We start from the raw sequence: 21,667 nt of genomic DNA, 5'->3' as shown, positions 1-21,667 counted from the left end.
TACTATGATTAAAGAGAGACAATTTAAAAAAATGTATTTTTAATCACATGATGTATATTGGTATACTATGTTTAGGCTACGTGTGATATACTGTATCTCTTCTAAATATACACGTTATTTAACCTTATTTAAAAGCAGCTTGAAAATAGTACAATGAAATTTTGCGCTTTATTTTGAAATCCCCTACAAAACGGAAGTCTTGTAGACGCGAGACAAGGTTGGGTCTGATTGGGCGATCGTATTAACGTTCACTCTGACCAATGAGCGAGCGCTGGCTGCTCTATATAGCCGGTTCTCGTCGTTTGCGAACTTATTCTCTATTCTCTCGAAGATAAAGAAGAAAAATGTCTGGACGTGGTAAGGGTGCCGGTAAAGTCAGAGCAAAGGCAAAGACTCGCTCCTCCAGGGCCGGGCTCCAGTTCCCAGTCGGCCGTGTTCACAGGCTGCTGAGGAAGGGCAACTATGCGGAGCGTGTCGGTGCCGGAGCCCCCGTCTACCTGGCGGCTGTGCTGGAGTACCTGACCGCTGAGATCCTGGAGCTGGCTGGAAACGCTGCCCGCGACAACAAGAAGACCAGGATCATCCCCCGTCACCTGCAGCTGGCTGTCCGCAACGACGAGGAGCTCAACAAGCTGCTGGGCGGAGTGACCATCGCTCAGGGCGGCGTGCTGCCCAACATCCAGGCTGTGCTGCTGCCCAAGAAGACCGAGAAGCCCGCCAAGAAGTAAACATGGAACCGGCTCCTCTGAACAACACAACGGCTCTTTTAAGAGCCACACACTCCTGATAAAGAACAAACATCCTCATGTCTCTGGTACACTGTCATTAAGACACAAGTCATGTTTATTATTTATACAGAATATTGAGTCAGTGTTACACTCAGTTAAAACTGATTATATTTTAACCGTAATTATTGATTGTCTTATGAACAATACCAGCAATCAACATTTAAAAGTTAATATTTATGATAAAACAATGCCTGGTCTATATATTAACCTACATTTGAAACTAATTATTATACTAGTTATTCATTATAATTACTAACACTCATGATGATCTCAGGTTGATGGTCGGTGTTACAAGATGTTTATATTATAACTACATTAATAACATAATGATGGTTGTTGTTTGTGTTGCCAACAGACCAAGAAATAAACATTTAAAAGATAATCTAGTCATTCAGTGTAGAAATCATACTTATAATACAAGAATGGCTGGTATATACATTACTCTACATGACATTTAGACACCATTTCAAACTAATTATACTAGTTATTAAATATAATTAAACAACACAACGGCTCTTTTAAGAGCCACAACCGACATCTAAAGATCATGTTCTGTAAAAATATATTTGCTGACTCACATTATTATCCAGTTATAGTCTGTAATATGACTAAATTTATATGTGCATAACATTACATATCATAACTCAGTGGAGTTTCATAGACTATAGCTATAAACCCTAAACCAGCAGGAACCAAGAGCTTCGTCATCAGTGAATAAGATTTTGAATAAGCTTTCTAAATAAAATAAATTTCTCCAAAAAGACAATGCAAACATTAAATATAAACTGATTGCAGTGTTAGTATAGTTAGTGCTATACAGCCAATTGTGATTCTGTCTGTAATGTGAATGTAAAACAATCTGGGACAGTATTTGAGACAGCTCATCAAGCTGTTACTTTAATGTTACACTTTTGAATGGATTTATGTCAGAAGGGCATTTTACTCATATATAGTTATCAAAATTGAGCCTGATCATAAGTCTATGACTACATAGACAGATTATCTCACTGCAATACAACGTGAAATGATTAGACACAAAACAACAACAATAATAATAATAATAAAAGTTAAAAAGTATATATCTTATATATATATATACGTATATATCTCTAGAAAAGTTAAAGTATATATATATTAAGCTGTGAAGACAGCAGAGGAAGCACATTTGAGATCCAAGGAGCCGATGTTCAGAAAAAGCAGATAGATCCTGAAGCTCATAAGTTTTATAGTTTATGACGATCAGACTATGAAGTGATTTCAAATAAATGATTTATTTCATATCATTTGACTGATATTCTGGCTGCAGTCTGAAGTTAAATTTATACAGTATATACAGTTAATGACAGTGTTGCTTTTACTGTATGAAATGTTATACAATGATGTTGGTGTAGTTTAAATGTTTTACTCTATTATGAGTTCATTCTCATCCACAGTCTACTTTATTATTTTTCCAGAGGTTAACAGAATGTGTTTAATCTGTATAAATGTGTAAAATGTTGGTCTACAGCTTTTTACGCACAAACAGACCTTTTCCCCATCATACATGTACAATAAAAACAGAACTGCTTCTGAATGGATTTACTCAAGATTATACAGTGTTAACATTTGTTTAAGTGTCATCATAGCTCTGTAAAAACTTGAGGTGATTAGACACAAACAATAATAATAATAAAAGTATTAACAGAAGGATGTGTTGCTCTGTCAGAGAGTTAGTGGCTCTTAAAAGAGCCGTTGTGTTTATGGAGCAGAGGACAGTTTAAGCTCTCTCTCCACGGATGCGGCGGGCCAGCTGGATGTCTTTGGGCATGATGGTGACCCTCTTGGCGTGGATGGCGCACAGGTTGGTGTCCTCGAACAAGCCGACCAGGTAAGCCTCGCTGGCCTCCTGCAGAGCCATGACAGCGGAGCTCTGGAAGCGCAGGTCGGTCTTGAAGTCCTGAGCGATCTCCCTCACCAGGCGCTGGAAGGGCAGCTTGCGGATCAGCAGCTCGGTGGATTTCTGGTAACGACGGATCTCTCTCAGAGCCACGGTACCGGGCCTGTAACGGTGAGGCTTCTTCACGCCGCCGGTGGCCGGGGCGCTCTTACGAGCAGCCTTGGTGGCCAGCTGCTTCCTGGGGGCTTTGCCTCCGGTGGATTTACGAGCGGTCTGCTTGGTTCTTGCCATTTTTCGCTGTTACTCTTCTGTTTCAGCAGAAACACAATGAATATCGAATCCCTGCGAGCTGCGTCTTTATAAAGGAGCTGCCGGAGCCACGGCGTCGCTCATTGGTCCAGGCCGGGAGGAGCGCGCGCTCAGCTCATCTACTATTGGACAAGAAATTCAAAGTAAACCCCGCCCCCATATCAGCTGACTAACGGCTCCGGAAGAAAGAAGAAAACAAAGACAAGTTTATATTTATGACAAGATTTCAGTAATTTCTGCTTATATACAATTATATGTTCATATCCTTTATTTACTTTTTTCACGAAAGTCCAGCGGCCTTATTTATACATCAGTCCTTAGGATTCATACCACAAATGTACGTGCACTCAAACGCCGGAAATGGCGAGCACCAAAAAATAATCAGATTTATAAAACTGTGCGCACACCATGAATGCAACTATTTTTCCCTTTATAAATCACAATCAACCTGAAAATGTGCACACATGGACGAACCTCATATCCCACCGACTACACTCCCACAATTATCCAAGAAGTGTTCACCATGCTTTTATGAAATTTTACACAATAAGAAGAATTGTAATAGAATTCAGAGTGACAATCCTGAACAAAAAAGGATTAGCTATAGGACATGAAGAAGCTCAGAACACACAGAACATGAATGGTATGAACAGGTGAACAGTAATGCTCCAAGTGTGAATATCAACACCAGACTGAAGATTTCTTGTTTATCCAATATTGTTGTTTTATTGTTTATTGTTTTATTAGGATCCCCATTAGCTGCCAATTTAATGACTGCTAGTCTTCCTGGGCTCCTCGCAAGAAAATAATTACAACAGAACACAATACAGAGTGTTATTGACGATAAATTAAAATAGTTATTAACAGCAATGATAAACTAAATAAATAAAAAAAACATAAAATTCATGCTCACTTTGAGGACTTAGCACAACATTAAAATTACAGTTTACCCATTCATGAAGATAATGAAATTTAAAAAAAGAAGATAAAAATAGGGGGAAAACAAAAACATAAAAACAGCAGTCAATCATATGGTCATCTGCAACAGTTCATTTTTCAGTATCTTTTTTAATCTATATTTATTCTGTGCTAGCCTCGTGGATGATGGCAGCTTGTTCCAATTAAATATGGCTCTATAGGGCACTGCAGATTTTGGATTATTATTGATTATGGATCAAGGAAGTACCAGGTCGCCACCTAGTGCCTGTCTGGTGAAATAAGTGTCTGTTTTCTATATAGACTAATTGATCGGCTAAAACTGTTGGATTCCTTGAGAATAAAACATTCCTTAAAAAATGAGAGAAGGCTTACAATGAGTCAATGAGGCTTCCCGCCTTGCTCACTACAACAAGCACTCCACCATCACCTCCAGGGAGATCCAGACCGCCATCGTCATTTACTGTCCAAATAAAGCCGCTGTTGTCCAACTCAATTTACTAATATTAAGGGATGTTGCCCTCAATAATTCATACAAACACATCATATGTTTATGTTCCTGTTAGTCAATATGAGCAACATGAGGAACAGATGCAGGCTGTATTTCTCACATAATAAACTCACATAATTATGAACCCTTTTTGATGGTTAATATGGGTTGTAGTAAATGTTAGGCATATGTTTATATAGTGTATCTTATTTGGAGAAAAGTCGTTGCTGACATGAACAAATATGAAATACAACAACTGCAAAGTACAAAGTTTAAAACCAGCCAAGACAAGTCAGTTTCCACACAAACTACAGTGATTTATTACAGAGAAATACGTGAGTCAGGAACATGTGATCCCGGGTTATAAACATGTGAGTTAGTCAGATTATTCATATCTGGGTCTGAGTTCAGGTAAATTCATAAAAGAATTGGTCCTTCCCGTCAGGGAATCAAACCCCGGTCTTCTGCGTGACAGGCAGAGATACTGTCCACTATACTAACGAGGAAAGGGCAGTTCTGCACACTTTAAAGTTTCCCCGGAATGGGAGTGTTGGCGCTATTTATTAGTCTGGTTGTTGTTTGATTTATAATTAGTATTGTCTGACGGCTGTAGATATTAGCTTTATCTAGATAAGATTCTGAGAGTATTTTTTGTTGATAATTGTTTGTTTTGTTTAATCATTTGCTTGTTTAGCATATAGTATTATTGTTAATTATTTTTATTTTGTTTTGTAAATTGGCTAACACTGTGGGCTCCTGAGGTTATACAGGTAGGTAGAGCATAGCAGGCAGCAGGAAATCATTATACTATTAAGGTTGTAGTAAATAATATTCTGAGAGGGAGAAATTAAGAAATATGATACATGAGACAAGGCAGGAATTAAGTTTAAAATCAATACTGAACACAGGACAGGGCTTCAGGGAAATTAGAAGGGAGTTGAAAGGTTATATAATACAGGGAAATAGGGTGTGATTTATTTATTTGTAATTTGTGTTTTGTTTAGTTTTTTTTAATTGTTTTTTGTTTGCACTTTTAAAGTTGGTTTGCGATCCGCCAATAAACAAGAAGAAGAAGTTTTTGAGGAATAAACCTTATGAAACACAAAACTTTGCATGGACACTGGACTTCTTTAGTCTGCGTACATCTTGTTCCCATGGTGCACCAGTGGCTCTTTGATTGTAAGTCTGATTGTGATTCTTGACAAATGGCCGCTACAATGGTTGTTGTTGAAATTGTGGGTCAAACTAAGTTTGCGCTTTCCACCTCGTAGTAGTAGTTCACACTGTAACTACTGTGGCAAAATGGGGGAAAAAAAAAAGTTTGCAATGTTGTTCTTCATTGGGAAGAATATCAAATTATTTTGTGCTTAAATTATTTTCTCCAGTCTCCGAACATGTAATTGACTTTTTCAGTTTAAGTGTTATTTGAAGAAGAACAAGGGCCTCCTGTATTTTCTCTCTTTGGACTCTAATAAATATAAATGTAGTTATTATTTACCAGAATACTGAATATTAACCCAAATGATCATAAAATGTGAAAGCATCAGTGTTGTAAAAAAGACGGCTTTCACCTAATTATAAATCAGAATTTTGTCTCCCTTTATTGAAAATGGGAACATTGATGAAATAATAACTTTATTTACAAAGACTAAAACTCCATAATGGAGTTTTCTGATTTTTTCAGGTGTCTTGTTTAAAGACTTAACTGTTACAAAAAAACGATCATCAATTATTAAATAATCATCTGTGGTTTTGTCCTTGTTTTAACCTCATCTTGAGGTTATGAGGCTATTTTCTCCCATGTTCAATTAAAAAAATAGTTGAATTTAATAACACAGAGTCTAAAAAAGAAAAATTTACATCTGCCTTTAAAGAAATCAATTATATGTAACTTAAATAATAAGATATAAAATGCACTTCAGGTTCCCAGAGAAAGAAAATACAAATACAGTAGAAACAATGTTTTACATCACATTTAAATATCAAATAAAAATGTTATTAATCAGATTTACTTCAGGGAGGCGCTGATCACATCGTGTGATCAGCTCCTCCCTGGGAACTAAAGCTAATCAACCTAAAATTACCTATTTAAACATAAAGAAACAAAAATACAAATCACTGACATAACTCCTAACTTAACAGAAACAGGAGGAAAGATATAAAAAAAAAATGCTATCCACCCCTACAGAAACTGGGCTGTTAAATATATTCACAAAGTTATTTACAATGCTGTACACAGTGGGTCAGAGAAGCAGAACAACAACAGCAACAACAATAACAATAGATACATGACTTGCAACAGCAGGAACAGCAGGAGAAGGACATCCCCACGTCAGCGCGGTCCATGGGGTTTCCTGCGGATGAGAAAGCACAAAGAACTCCGGGGAAGAAGTCAAGTTAGTAACATGCATTGATGGTGAATGAATACATACAGATGGAAAGGAGGAGAGAGGAACTCAGTGCATCAATGGAAGTCCCCCGGCAGTCTAGGCCTATAGCAGCATAACTAAGGGCTGGTCTAAGGTGAGCTTGGTCGGCCCTAACTATAAGCTTTATCAAAAAGGAAAGTTTTAAGGGTGTCTGCCCCCAGAAGCGAATCTGGAAGATGGTTCCACAAGAGAGGAGCCTGATAGTTGAAGGCTCTGCCTCCCATTCTACTTTTGGAGACTGTAGGAACCACCAGTAAGCCTGCATTCTGGGAGCGCAGTTTTCTAGTGGGGTAATAGGGTACTATGAGCTCTCAATAATTACAGAGATCAGTGGCATAGAACCAACAGCAAGCATGCCAAAAGTATTTACAAAAAATGACCAGCAGGTTTCACACTGAGTAAACCTCCTCATCAATAGGTTTGTACACTCAATGTCTCAAAAAATAAATAGAAATGTGGATATGTTGACAGCTAGACAAAAAACAGGCATCTATAGATAGGCATTTATGCAGTGACTAATCTACACAGACAGTGAACATCATATGAATCATCAACTATTGTGCAGTAAATCAGTTTGGGACATCTCATCCAGGTAGCATCAGTTAGAATCAAACTCTCACTGGACAGTAGCCTCCATCAGCTGTGATCATGTGGAGCCATTTGATAACTGGCAAAACACACTCAATGTAATTCTGCAGACCGGTTAGAGACTCATCCTACCTGATAGGAAGGGACTGCTTTACGGCTTCTATGGAGATAGGACGAACAATTTCCACCCACTAATAACTTTGTCGATATACATTTGACATTTGAATATTGTATTGAGATAGACTTGAAAAAGTCCAAACCTATCCTTGAATCTACTTAAATTTTGAGAATGCTACAGGAGGCATTCAAGTTTGTTTCCCATACAATATGTTATGTCAACACTGTACTGATAGATATTGACATATTGACTGAGAAGTTACACTGCTGGTCTTGAAGAACTCAGAGACCCCTCGCGCTGATACACCGGAAGACTACGAAGGGCCAGAGTGCATCTCATGTTCATGAATATTTTGCTCCTAGACTGAAAATGAAAAAGTAATAATTATTACACAAATAATTATACATCACACAAACATCAAGCACAAAACAGTGTAACAGTTCGACTAATGTAATTTCCAAAAAATAATATAATTATGATGGTTCTATTTTTTTTTTAACTTTTTTTTTTTTTTTTTTTAAACAACCATCATTGCCCAAGCTAGTGTTTGAGAATTATATATATAAAAATATTTTCGGTCATGTTTCCAGACTTCACAAACTCGCCAGGATTATAAAATACTGACTTGCAGTATTATAAAGTGCTATGCAGTGTTTTGGCATCTGAATAGTCTCAAAACGCATGGATCTATCCCTCGAACTGGACTTCTTGTATCATATTTCATCATCTCACTGCTACCTGAAGCAACATGCCAACACTAATACAGACCATTTTTAGTCTGAACAGGGTTCAGACAGATATTCAGTCTGGTAATAGCTCAGTACATAAAAAGCACTGAGTCTACATATTCTTGAATAATTCAATACAGATATACTACTCCTGATGCAGAGAAAATCAAATTTAAAACATACCTCTGACTGCTGTACAAAGGACAATGTACAAAGGACTCAGTCAGTTTGTTCCTGCAGGAACAGATTTATCAAAAAATATGAAATAATTTGTGTTACAGTCCCAATTGCTAATTATTCCAGTTAACAAGGACTTCACAATGAAATGCGTAAGTGACTTTTTAAATACAAAATGTAAATATTTATCTGACTTACCAATACAATAGCCGCTTTCTGGTGAGTGAGTGATTTAGTCCTAGATGTGCACAAAACACATGAATATGAACTTTTGATTAGTTTACAAAATAACAGTCAAGTAAAAACTCCAAATGTAATATGAGCAGGGTTTGAAATGGAGCTACAATGTTAAATTGATAAAGTTGATCAATAGAAAATTAATCAGCAATAATATCTTAATTTTATATAATTGTTTCACAAGAAAAAATGCCGAAAATGTGTTGGTTCCTGTTTCTCAAATGTGCGGATTTGCTGCTTTTCTTTATGTTACATCACTGTGAATTGAATATCTCGGGGTTTGGGACTGTTGGTTGGACGAAACAAGACATTTGAAGAAGTTCCCACTTAAAATATATGAAGGACTTAGCATACAAACATACATCATGTTCAGTAGTAACACAGTTCAGTATTTACTGGTTGAGTCAAGCTATTTATATCCAAAACCAAATTATTTAGCTTAATTTTTCATGGTTAAAAAAGAGTTTTGACTATTTCAGTATCAAATATATTAAATCTTAAGATCAGAGGAGGAAAGTAGTTCTGGGATTGTTTTATCTGAATAGTTTTTAGAGGCTGTGAAAAAGTGGGTGAGACCTCCATTTTGTCTCCATTAAACTTTGCATTTCCTGCCATACTTGTCACTTGTTTGTTTAGCCAGTCACATCGCTGTCATTTATGGTTCAATCAAGACAGAAAAGTATTGAAATTCATTATTTATTGTTTCTTGAGTTATAGATTAGCTTAGGTTCTAACCTACCATACTCACCCACCATGCGGCCAGGAGACAAAATGGAGGCACTGAACCACTTCCTGATTTTAAGATCTTGCTGACATCACCGATGATGTCATGGGTTAGACCAAGTGTGAGGGAATTTATTTTATTTAGTTAAATGTTTGGTTTTGTATTTATGTCATTTGTACTTATTTTGGTTTACGATAAGGAGCAATGCTGTTGTTGATGTGTGTGTAAATAATGTTCACTGATACAAGTGACATTGTCATACACCAGTTGTTGGTCTAAGGGAAAGGATACCCCTGATAGAAATATGGTTCTGCCTAGACAGATTTCAGGGCATTTAAAGGGAGAGATATTAGTTTAGAAAAGAGCAGAAACCAAAGAGGATGTCAGCGTAGCTGTCTGAAGGTAAGTTTGATTTTGCTTGTTTTCATTTGGTAGTCTCTGAGTCTGTCCCTTGTCACCTTCCTTGACACTCTGGCAAGGCTTCCTTACAGGCAAAACTTTATTTCACAGTAAAACAGCAAATAATTGTACAAAGCCAGAAAGGGTTGCAGAAATGTTTCATTTTTCTTGTTTCCTATCTTGTCAATTGTCTTTTTGATCCAAAATCCTTCAGGATTTGATTTAACTTTTAAATTGCATTACGTGCAAATGAAGAGATTCGTTTTTTGCCCATTATCTATTCATTTAAGAAAATAAACAGAACACTAGTGGGTCAAAAAATGAGGGAGACCTACCTACTCTTGCTCTAAGGCCTCAGCCCAAAATTTCCCTATACAATTAGCCTCGGAATTGCTTGATTAAGTATGTACCCAAACCCAACTTAACATTCACCTACTTCCTACCTTAATATTTAACCCTAATATTTACTTTAATAATTTAAGTTAGTCTGGGACCTACCTTGGCCTATAGTAATACCTACCTTACTTACCTTATTCTAAGACTTACTACTGTGCAAATACTTACCTCCAATACTTTAATACCTACCCTATTTACCGTTATCCTAATGCTTACCTCAATACTTACCATGATAGAAGTACTTATCTAAAAAATACATACTTACCTTAAGTACTTACTGTAGGAACAATTAGCACCTCAACAACTAATACCTATCTTCATAATATCTACCTTAAATACCGACTGATCTTAGCAACTCCTTATACTTACCTGGACCCATTTAATGGAAGAATGACAGTTACAACTCCAGTCAACTGGCTACGGGACACACTCCGGGGCTCGATCAGCTTCAGCAGGGCCTCCCTCAGGTGAGGATGTCTAGCGATAATGGCCGAAACATCCGGTGATCCTGAGGTCCACTACTGAAGATGTGTCCTAAAAAATAAACATACAAAAAAATAAATTATATCAATTACAATATCAATCAAAAACCGGAAACCAAATAGTACTTAAACACTTGATATAAAACTAGATCAAGTAATTATGAAGTGACCAAAACCTACTCAGATCTTAAACCATTGGTAACTAAGATTCTTACCAGGAAGATTCTAAGTCAGACCTTTAAGAAAATCCCGATAGGAAGAAAATAGTAAAGACACCAATTAAATGTTAGCAGATAGGGCTGTCGTGGGCTGTTGATGAACATGCGTCGGCCAGTGCATCACCTTTGACTCCCCATTTCAACTGCTGAGTCGACGGACGGAGTAGGAGGAGTCATTGAGATATTTTCAATGTCCTTCCCCCAGTACCACTTACCAAATGTAGGGTTGCCTTTAAGTTATTGCAAAATCAACAGTGTCATGCTGAAATTCAGTTTGTTGGTGCTTTTATAAATACAGCATAAAACTGTTATTCTCCTTTTACAGAAAAATACTGCTGAAAGCAGTTAGCAGCCAAGCTCCTCACTAACACAGTTACCACACAAACATTTATTTCTGCCAATACACTGTAGACTTACAAGCAAGTGATTTGACTTTAGAGAGTATTCAGTAGTTGTTGTTAATTGAAACTCACTGTAGTCCTCATTGTTGGTTGTCAGTTACACAATCGTGTGTTGACTTGTACATTTTGCTCTTTATGGTACAAATCTGTAAGTATGCCACTTGTGAAAAGTGCAAATTAACAGTAATGCACATTACTGTTAATTTACACTGCTTTTAGCATAATTTTCACAAGTGGCATATTTACAGATTTTTACTGTAAACTGCAAAACGGATGGCAAAAACGTTGACACTTGTTGGTGTGCAGATACTTTTAAGAGCATGATACATATTTTCTGCTTGTGTATTCTCAGGACAAGGCTTGCTGAGGCTCATTGCAGAGGATCATAACCATCATTGGAATTCTGAGAGAAAGTGGGTGGCTTTCAATCTGTCCTATGAACTTGAGGCTTTTTTAGCATGCAGATTCACCTATTTCCATGGCCAAGGATAGTTCAATAAATATTTGTCAGAGGTTGGGGCCTCAAGTCGCATGACTTGGCGCGAGTTGCAATTTTGAGGACTCGCGACTTGGTTGACTAACACTTCTAAGACTCGACTTGACCTTGACTTGAGGCAGATGACTCGAAAAGACTTGACAGTTTTTATTTAGCTGAATCGCCTATTTGCATTGTTGTATATATACCTGCGCTGATTTTCTCTCAAGCTTAATATTACCAGACCGTTTCTGATTCAGACAAGACAGCATATGAATTGACAGCTTTTCATGACAGAGCTTCACCGTTCTGTACGCAATCCCTCACTACTTCAAAGTCAATGTAACTCAACCACAGCAGAATGGTCTCTTTCTCTTTAATCAACCGTGTGACAAATGCAATCCTTCAGCATCAGGCAAACAAGATGGTATTTTTCCTTGATGATGCTTGATGTTTGAACAACTTCAGTGTTCTAGATTAATGGATGTATTAGTCTACACAATCCACAGCAGAAAAAAGTAAACATCAGATAGAATACTATGTTTCATTGTGCAAGAGCCAAATGCGGGTAGACTTTCCATTTGGCGAGTGAATATACCAAAGTGGTCATGTGTTGCAGACAGAGACTCAGGCTGTAGTATAACTTGCAGTTTCTTTTATCGCACACTGTACAACCACAACAAAGCAGTATGTGTAGCTTACAGTCCGTCAGCATATTTTTGCTGCTGTTAAAACCCACTAGCTTCATGCTAACTACTGCAACTGGAGGAAGTTCCTCTTCTTTTACTATTTCTGCTTCAAAACTCCCACCTTAATCAAAGGCACAACCTGGTGGCAGAATGGCAGAAGTCATACAACATATCCACACACATTAATACTGCATAAAATACAAAATTATGAACCCTAGATCCTGGAAAACATGCTAGATCAGATTATTTATTTTTGTTCAAATAGTTAATTAATGTGAAGTTAATTTATAAAGTTAATCAACCTGCATGATGTCCTTTAGTTTTATGTTGACATTCCAAATTGTAGTTGATTTAATCCCCCCCCCCCCCCCAATAGTTGTATTTATGAATCCTAACCATAGCCATCCCTAGTTGTAGAGACTAACTAACATGTGCAGTTCTCTCATGACACGGCTTGCCATTGTAACCTTTTCTCTCATGTTTTAAGTGCGTCTTTCATGGTGACTGACTTGTGACTTAACTGACTTTTCTTGCTTGACATTTAGCATTGACTTGACTTGGCTTACTTGAGTCTAAGTCACAGTGAGAGTCACAGTGATTTAAGACTTGCTTGAGCCTTTAAGGTTAAGACTTGAGACTTGCTTGTGACTTGCACATGTGTAACTTACTCCCACTTCTGATATTTGTGAACATGAACTACTTTCTCCCAAAGCCACAAACCAGAGACGTAAGGCTCAAATTTGTGATGCCATCTAGAATAAAGTCTGGAGCTGCTTCATATACAATGAATGTGAAACTAATTTTGTAGTAATTTTTTAATACCCAAATAAGCTTTATTCTATAGTAAACTTTCATATCTGAAACATAAAATGTACCTGTATGCTAGGCTTGGGCAATGTCTACAGAATTACTTTGTAAAACAAGCAGTAAAAGGTAATTTTATGATATAGTCTGGTTATTAAACATCTTGAAATCTCATACATCTCAAATGGGGATCTGTATTGAATGGATTGCACAATATTGTAAAATGTCAGTAGAAAAATGTATATATTTATTCAGTGTCAAAGTTGATATAAAGGTACTTTACATAGACCTTCTGGTTTTTGTACATTCAGAACTCCATATATTAATGTGAAATGTCTGTAGATATATTGGGGAGTTGCTTGCAATTACTGTCACATAATGTTTATATAAAGTAAACCCTATACATTAGTGGGAAAAACCTGTAAATATATTGGAGAGTTGATTTTAATTACTGTCAAAAATGTTTATATAATGTATATCCCATACATTTATGGAAAAAGCCTGAAAATATATTGGAGAGCTGCATGTAATTACTGTTAAATAATGTTTATATAAAGTTAACCTCATACATTAATGGGGAAATATATGTAGATATATTTGATAGTTGCTTTTAAATACTATCAAATAATTTTAGTAAAGTAATGATTATTAAAATTATGTTTTTGTAAACTATTATCACAAGATCTCATTTTTTTGTACAGTATAAAACCAACATTTACCAGGGATCTACTGTAAATAGATAGGATAATCACATAAAATAAAAGCTTAAAGCTCTCAAGATACCATTAATGGGTGTTAAAGGAGGGTAATTTGAATGTAATTTTACATATTTTTTCTGTTTTACATCCAGAAATCTGTACTTTGATGGGGAGTTCTTGTGGATGGATTGGATAATCCTATGAATTTATCAAAAATTACTGTATGAAAACAAGAGTCTTCATTTAAATTAGGTAATTTTAAGGTAGTTCTGCAATCTTTTTCATTTTTTGTGCAGATTTATACATTTGTTTAACATTCTAGCAATGTTTTATAATGAGATTTTCTTTTTATTTTACTATGTTTGGACTGTCCAAATGTAGACAATGTCCAAAGTAAATATCCGTATTTTTAAAATAAATCTCTGTAGAATAACTAAAGGTTTTTTACTGTTATTTGACGGTAAGTGTTTGGCAACTTTTGCTGCCAGACTTTTTACCATTTTTTTTTTTTTTTTTTTTACAGTGTGCCGTAGTGTTTCTAGACAAACTGATATCACAACTTCCTGAAGACAAACACGTTATTTTATTTCAATCTTCAATCTGATGATTACTATAAAAGTGTGTTTTCAGTCCCGCTCATGTTCAATCTAACATTTAGTGGAGACAGGAAGTCTTTTCCAGCGGATCCATCAGTGACAGTCTGTGTAACCGCTCTGAATCACCGACAGTAACCGTGTGTTTACCTCCACCGACAACGTGTCTGATTAAAAACTAATAAATCACATCACTAAACTCGTTTCAGGTTTATTGTGTCCTCTGGCGTCTCTTCTTACTAGAACACCACTGTCACATTTAATACAAACCACTTTAAGATGTTTTAGGAGACGATTTGTGAAGAAAACTCTCTGCGCGCCGTACAAAGTGACGGTGTATCAGCGAGGTTTGAAGTCTCCCAGAAAGAAATAAATGAGTCCTGGACGCCAAAAATGAGCTCAGTCTGAAGGGAGGAACGTTTCCTCACTGCTGTGATAACAAAAGTGTTTGAAAACGTTGGTTTTCTGTGTGTTTTACCCCCAAAATGTGGAGGAGAAAACACAAGTTTCGTCAGATTTGAGGCGGCAGGCAGAGCGGCTCTGAGTGTTGCTTCTCCACGGTTCTCATATGCTTTATAAATGCCGCCTCGTGCCCTCTGCTTGGACAGACTGTCCGCGAGACGAACAGCAGACTATACACGAAGATGGCAGAAGAAGCTCCAGCAGCGGCCCCGGCGAAAGCCGCCCCTAAAGCTCCGAAGAAGAAGAGCGCTCCCCGGCCGAAGAAGGACGGACCCAGCCTCAACAAGCTGATCATCGGCGCTGTGGCGGAGTCCAAGGAGCGTAAAGGGTTGTCGGTGGCGGCGCTCAAGAAGATTTTGGCGACCAAAGGCGTTGATGTCGTGAAAGCCAACAAACGTATCAATACTGCGGTCACGAAGCTGGTGACAAAAGGCACTCTGACCCAGACTAAAGGGACCGGGGCCTCCGGCTCCTTCAAGCTCGCCAAGGAGACCAAACCCGCCAAGCCGGTCAAGAAAGTGGTGAAGAAGAAAGCCGCCGTCAAAGCCAAGAAGCCCGCAGCCAAGAAACCCGCAGCGGCCAAGAAGCCCAAGACAGCGGCAGCTAAGAAGACAGCAGCTGCTAAGAAATCCCCCAAGAAGGTCAAGAAGCCCGCAGCGGCCAAGAAAGCAGCCAAGAGCCCCAAGAAGGCCGCCAAGAGCCCCAAGAAAGTGGTGAAAAAGGCTCCTGCAGCTAAGAAAGCTCCTGCAAAGAAGGTGGCCAAGCCCAAAGCCAAGAAGGCAGCACCCAAGAAGAAGTGAGCTGTCATCAGTCTGAACATGTGAACCTGATCAAAGGCTCTTTTAAGAGCCACACAACTTCTCTAAAGAGTAGCATCCTTTTAAGGGCTTTTTTTCCCTTTTTAGTGTGTGAAACAACAGCAAATAATACTCCTATGCACGTTATGGTAGATTTAACAAAAATATGATAGCTAACTTTATTACAAAAGATAACATGCACACTGAGCCTTCATTGGTAACATCTGCATGTCATACAGCTCCATGTCTCACCATTCACTGTGCATCATAATAGTTTGGTGCAATTATGGCAAAAAAACAGCAAATCAGTTCTAACAACTTCACTATATATATATATATATATATATATATATATATATATATATTGTATACATAAAATTATTTCAAAATCTGTAACTAACACAAACTGTGATTTAAAGGCAACTAAAAACTTACAGCATCTGCTTTTATCAGAATTGGTAATTAACAACTTCTTCATCTCAAACTCTACAAACAGAAGGAACAGAAAGATGATTTATCACCTAATTTTGTGTTACGCACACAATGAGAATACCACAAACAAAATTAGGCAACTTAACTCTCAAAGCAAAGAGGTAACCAATAAATGTCAACTTCTGATAAATACACTTCCAGGTAAGAGATAAAGACATGACAGAAGAGCAGCATGATTGACAAAACGGGAAGTGAGGTAAGAAAACGTTTTACTTTGTGGTGAATATCAAATAATATAATATAAATGCACACCGCATTTTTCAGTCTAGAGTGAAATTAAAAGGTGATTTATGACTATATCAATCTGATGGTTTATAAAGTTTCACACAGATTTTAGTCATGCAAGTGTTGTTATACGATGAATGGTTATTTTAGTTTGACTATTACAAGTTGATGTAAAGTGAAAAATAGACTCTGCTATCGTTTTGCACTATGGTATCATTTTTTGACAAGACTGCATAAATCGTCATAAACACCGGCTGATTGCTCATCAGCATCCGATGACGTCTCAAAATCATGTAAACAACTTCAGGTCCTTTGATATTCTGCATCTTTTTTAAATAGTGTTGTGTCCAGAAGGAACAAACCATTTCTTTAATGCCTGGCATGTAGGTAAAAGTTTGTATCCTGATATTTGTAGTTTAGTTTAAGTTGGCTGTTTTTTACGTCTAACATTTTCTTTCTAACATATTGTTTCTGTTCTGAAACAGGTCCAGGGAGGCTTTGGATGCAGGCATGAAGGAGAGGGAGTGGAGGACCTGAAGCTGTGGAGGCCAGCTATCATCAACCACCTGTACTGGACTGTACTGGCTTCCATTCCTAAAAGAGATCCAGATGTGATGGAGGCCAAGTGGCAAAGCAAAGTGAACCATGTTCAGGACATCCATGAACTCAACATGCCTGCATTTCCCTACTGCTCACATCCACCTCTGGGGGGAGAAGCACCAAACAAAGGAGCGGTCAAAACCAGGTACAGGATACTGTGTACAATATGAGGCTGAATATGATCAGAGGTCTAATCTTCAGTGGTGCTGGTTCATGCTTTATCTGTACTAGTTCCAATAATCTGCAGGAGAATGTTCTCAACTATCAATATACAATGCAATGAATCACTTTTGTTGTAGCTACCACAACAGCACTGGTGAAGGATGTTCGGTTGTTGTCTTCACAGCATCAGAGCTTCTCACTGGAGGCGTTTCACTCCCTCGTCCCACGCTGGCTTCTCCTTTCTTGAGATGTACAGCAGGTGACTATTGTGTGATCTTTTAAGAATTCGTGCCACTAAAAATCCAGTCTAAGAAAGCAACCCTGCCCTCATTGATATAAATGGGATGGACAAATATAAGAAACATCTCTCAGTATAAAGAATTACTATTCAACAGCACCACACACTGCATCCTCTAAAATGGCCATAAAGCTGAATCTAAAACAGTTTCAACTTATGACCCGCATCATCCTCTGCTTCTCCTGGCAGCGCTGCACGACAACTATAATGGTAGCTGAGAGGTAACGAGCACCAGTGAAGGAGAGGTATGTTCTACACTTTGCTACACAAGGTTCTGCAAAGGTTCCCGGATAGTTCGCCCCATCAAGGTGAAGCCGTTGTACAGTTAGAGATTTCAGTCATTTAATATAACTTATTATTTGAGTCAGTGGCACTATTTTTGTAAAAAAAAAAGATCTTTATTGTATTAATTGTCATATCACTGAATGTGATCTAAATATTTTTATCTCCTCCAGCATATGCATCAGCCCTGATGGAGTCTCTGAGGGGGGACAACTCCACGTCACTAAAGACTCTACGAGAGAGCAGCGCTGCGCTGTCCTCCACTGCACCAGAGTCACTTTCCAGATTCTATCAGCAGATCACCAAACACGAGGCAGTCGGCCTGTAAGCTTCACAGCCCTGACGGTTTAACACAAGACTTTAGTGCGTAACCCAACACAGGTGTGGTGGTTCTCAGTTTGCAGTTATACATTATTATAAGTCAGATTAATTCTACAATTCATAATCATATTTACTTTTTTTAAAAAGATCTTTATTGAATTTCACATAATTAAAATTTACAAGAACAACAATAACTTACATTAATAATAAAGTGCAACCAGTGCCAAAGTGCAAAAACATCAATAAAGTGCAAAAAATCTAGTAATCTTATATAAAGTGCTGTCTGATCATAAACTCAGTGTGTTCCAGGGAGGTGCTGAGATTTGTCCATAGTTCTCCTCCTCCGGAGGTCAGTAAGTATCTGTTTAACAACGGTGTCACTGTCAATCACAGTCTTGTATTATCATGGCACATCTGATTTTCCACAATTTTGAACATACAACACAAATAATTAATTATATCAGTTCAGTATGTTTAGATGGCAGTTTATCATCATCAATACAATACATAACAGAATTGTAACATAAATTAAAGTTTACACCAACAGCTTTCAGTTTGTCCCAGACTTCCTGAGCTCTACAACAGTCCATTAAGAGATGCTGCTGTGTCTCAACATCATTGCAAAAGATCATAGGACATTTTTTTGTGGTCACATAACAACTCCAAGACACAACAGGAAAAAATAGATCATGAATGACTGAGTGATGGGTTATTTTTGAACATTTTCACTATTTATTCATAGTTATTAAAAAAAACAACTCATGATTGTCTATCTCTGTGTCTATTTTGATGCAGAGCCACACACAGATTGAAGCATTTTGAAATAGTTGATTAAACATTGTGCAACTTTGGCAGTATCCACTCTGTGCTTTCTAGTTGTTTAAAAAAGGTAAATTGGTATTGTTTTGTTTGACCGTAAATGTTTGAGATCCGTCCAGACACATCACTGAAAGACTTACAATCAGTATGTTTGTATGTCAGATTCTAGTCAAAAATAGATGTAGTATATTTCATACCAGTGTTTTATAGGTTTGTGGTTTAAATCATTTATTGATCAGTTTGATGGTGTAGTAACTTCCAAGTTAGTGTTTTAATTTTGGTGGTGGGATTAAACCTTGGTTTACATCTGTATTGCATAATGTGTTTATTTTACTCTATGCAGTTGGAGCATATTAGGATGTACTAATAGTTTTTTATTTATCTGATGCCTGCAGGCCAGTAATGCTCTTAACTGCATTAAAAGCTTTAATACATCCAAACACTTTGTTGTTCTTGGGATAATTATCACCTAAATGAGGCCATTGAAACTCTTCGTAATGTATTCCGTAATTCTATTAAAAACTTACATTAGAAACATATATCTGTCTTCATCTGCCTCTCTCCCTCTGTGCTGTGCGGCAGCGCCGTGAACGTCATGAGGAGTTAAATCAGACACTGCGACATATAACCGACCTAACAAACTGATCTTTGTGCATTAGTGTGTATTGTGAGTAAGTATCTTGCCAGCAAACAATCACTACTAAAGCTGCTACTGCCTGATATGTGATAGCAAACGCTACAACACTGTGAGGTGAAACAGTTGAGTGTTACGTGCCGCTGAAACTCTATTGGTGTAACATTAATAGAAAGTATGATACACACAAATAGCACCGACTTCAGAGAACAGTGTTGCAGATTATTTCTATTAAAAATAGTCTTTAGAATAAGAGAAGAAATGTTCACGGCCACAGAGCAGCTCTGACAGGAAGTCTGGCTAAACGGCATCAGGAGCCTCGTCAGTGTGTTTGCTACGACCAGAATCGCTTCATTTTATAACAAACTGATGATCAACAGAAGGTTGTTTTTACTTTGAGTCTGTGAACAAACATGTGAACCAGCTGGAAAACTGTTTTTGGTGGAGCTCTGATGCATTTTACAGCATTTTAGGAGAGAAATGAGAGCGAAAAGCCGCTGAGCAGCGCTGTCCACGGCGGTGATCAGGTGAGGTTTGTTCGCTTCTCAAAGAAAAAGCAGAGAACATCAGAGCTCTACATGACTTAAATATGGAGAGACACAAGTCCGCTATCTGCTGCCTTCACTGTCAGCCTTCAACACTCGTCCCACACTGATTTTTCAGTCTTTTATCACTAAGAGAAAACACAAGTGTCAGACATTGACGCTGCACAGAGGAGGCAGCAGCAGGACTGAGTCTCCACGGTTCTCATGGTGTGTTTAAGTGCAGCCTGCTGCCTCAGACTCTCCAACAGTCAACTCAGACTCTCCGTTTGTTTCGTGTCGGATCTGAACTCAGAGGAAATAATGGCCGAAGTTGCTCCAGCTCCCGCCGCCGCCGCTCCGGCTAAAGTGGCCAAGAAAAAGGTTTCCAAGCCGAAGAAGACTGGCCCCAGCGTCAGCGAGCTGATCGTGAAGACTGTGGCCGCGTCCAAGGAGCGGAGCGGCGTGTCTGCAGCCGCCCTGAAGAAGGCTCTGGCTGCCGGAGGCTACGATGTGGAGAAGAACAAGGCCCGCGTTAAGACCGCCATCAAGAGCCTGGTGGCCAAGGGGACTCTGGTCCAGACTAAGGGGATCGGCGCCTCCGGATCCTTCAAGATGAGCAAAAAGGTCGAGACCAAGGCCAAGAAACCCGCAAAGAAAGCTGCTCCTAAAGCCAAGAAGCCCGCCAAGAGCCCCAAGAAACCCGCAGCTAAGAAGCCCAAGACAGCGGCAGCCAAGAAGACAGCAGCCGCTAAGAAATCCCCCAAGAAGGTCAAGAAGCCCGCAGCGGTCAAGAAAGCAGCCAAGAGCCCCAAGAAGGCCGCCAAGAGCCCCAAGAAAGTGGTGAAAAAGGCTCCTGCAGCCAAGAAAGCTCCCGCAAAGAAGGTGGCCAAACCCAAAGCCAAGAAGGCAGCACCCAAGAAGAAGTGAGCTGTCATCAGTCTGAACATCTGAACCCGATCAAAGGCTCTTTTAAGAGCCACACAACTTATCTAAAGAGCATCATCCTAATATAGAATACATTTTATAACATATTAATTGATAAAAGTGATTTAAGTTATTATGGGTTAAAATGGTGAGAAACTGCAATTAATAAAATTTTATCAACCCAGTTATTCTGTTAATTTAATCTCATACTCTCAGTACCATCTAGTGACAAATAGTTTACTCTTTACTCTTTTTTATTTTCTTACATAAATGTCAGTATTTTTCAAAGTGTCTGAAGTGTCAACATGTTCTGCACTGAGCAGCAACAGGAACAGAAAATACCTCAGGGTGACATTGAACTGTAGTATATTGTTGTGAAAATAAATGTATTGTGACAATTAAAGTATGATTAATATGTTGGATGAAGATAACACCATAATAACTGAAATTGAGACAAATCAATCCTCTTGGTGTTTTACAGCAATATTTAACTTTATTATGACTTATGACTGTGCAACTACTCTCTGAATCATTGTTTGGCTTTTACCTTTTTTTTTTTTTTTTTTTTTTTT

At 38.1% G+C, this 21,667-nt stretch overlaps 4 protein-coding genes and 1 long non-coding RNA gene across 6 annotated transcripts; 3 read left to right on the top strand and 2 right to left on the bottom strand.

Moving 5' to 3' along the window:
• The first annotated feature begins 306 nt into the window (after positions 1-306).
• Positions 307-786, top strand: LOC121910787 (histone H2A-like). The gene has a single exon (XM_042432111.1). The coding sequence runs from the start codon at positions 345-347 to the stop codon at positions 726-728; it is 384 nt and encodes a 127-aa protein (XP_042288045.1). The 5' UTR covers positions 307-344; the 3' UTR covers positions 729-786.
• Positions 787-2,214: 1,428 nt separating this feature from the next.
• LOC121910784 (histone H3) lies at positions 2,215-2,975 on the bottom strand. The gene has a single exon (XM_042432107.1). It carries the CDS (start codon positions 2,953-2,955, stop codon positions 2,545-2,547), a length of 411 nt encoding a protein of 136 aa, XP_042288041.1. The 5' UTR covers positions 2,956-2,975; the 3' UTR covers positions 2,215-2,544.
• Positions 2,976-7,066: 4,091 nt separating this feature from the next.
• Positions 7,067-10,810, bottom strand: LOC121910799. Of its 2 annotated transcripts, none has more exons than XR_006099735.1 (3): positions 10,565-10,810; positions 8,638-8,677; positions 7,067-8,496 (listed from the first exon to the last, which is right to left on the bottom strand). It is a non-coding gene; the product is annotated as an uncharacterized LOC121910799 (long non-coding RNA). The 2 variants fall into 2 exon arrangements; XR_006099734.1 differs by lacking the exon at positions 10,565-10,810 and having other exon boundaries at positions 7,067-7,897; positions 8,446-8,496; positions 8,638-8,963.
• Positions 10,811-14,599: 3,789 nt separating this feature from the next.
• On the top strand, positions 14,600-16,117 carry LOC121910781 (histone H1-like). Its single transcript, XM_042432103.1, has one exon. The coding sequence runs from the start codon at positions 15,200-15,202 to the stop codon at positions 15,815-15,817; it is 618 nt and encodes a 205-aa protein (XP_042288037.1). The 5' UTR covers positions 14,600-15,199; the 3' UTR covers positions 15,818-16,117.
• Positions 16,118-19,984: 3,867 nt separating this feature from the next.
• Positions 19,985-21,615, top strand: LOC121910777 (histone H1-like). Its single transcript, XM_042432100.1, has one exon. The coding sequence runs from the start codon at positions 20,397-20,399 to the stop codon at positions 21,096-21,098; it is 702 nt and encodes a 233-aa protein (XP_042288034.1). The 5' UTR covers positions 19,985-20,396; the 3' UTR covers positions 21,099-21,615.
• Positions 21,616-21,667: the final 52 nt, after the last annotated feature.

Source organism: Thunnus maccoyii, chromosome 13 (assembly GCF_910596095.1).
Source record: "Thunnus maccoyii chromosome 13, fThuMac1.1, whole genome shotgun sequence".
NCBI lineage: Eukaryota > Metazoa > Chordata > Actinopteri > Scombriformes > Scombridae > Thunnus > Thunnus maccoyii.
This window is presented reverse-complemented; position numbering and strand designations above follow the sequence as displayed.

Coding starts and splice junctions, on each gene's coding strand:
- LOC121910787 (XM_042432111.1), top strand. CDS start 345: ATGTCTGGACGTGGTAAGGGTGCCGGTAAAGTCAGAGCAAAGGCAAAG.
- LOC121910784 (XM_042432107.1), bottom strand. CDS start 2,955: ATGGCAAGAACCAAGCAGACCGCTCGTAAATCCACCGGAGGCAAAGCC.
- LOC121910781 (XM_042432103.1), top strand. CDS start 15,200: ATGGCAGAAGAAGCTCCAGCAGCGGCCCCGGCGAAAGCCGCCCCTAAA.
- LOC121910777 (XM_042432100.1), top strand. CDS start 20,397: ATGGTGTGTTTAAGTGCAGCCTGCTGCCTCAGACTCTCCAACAGTCAA.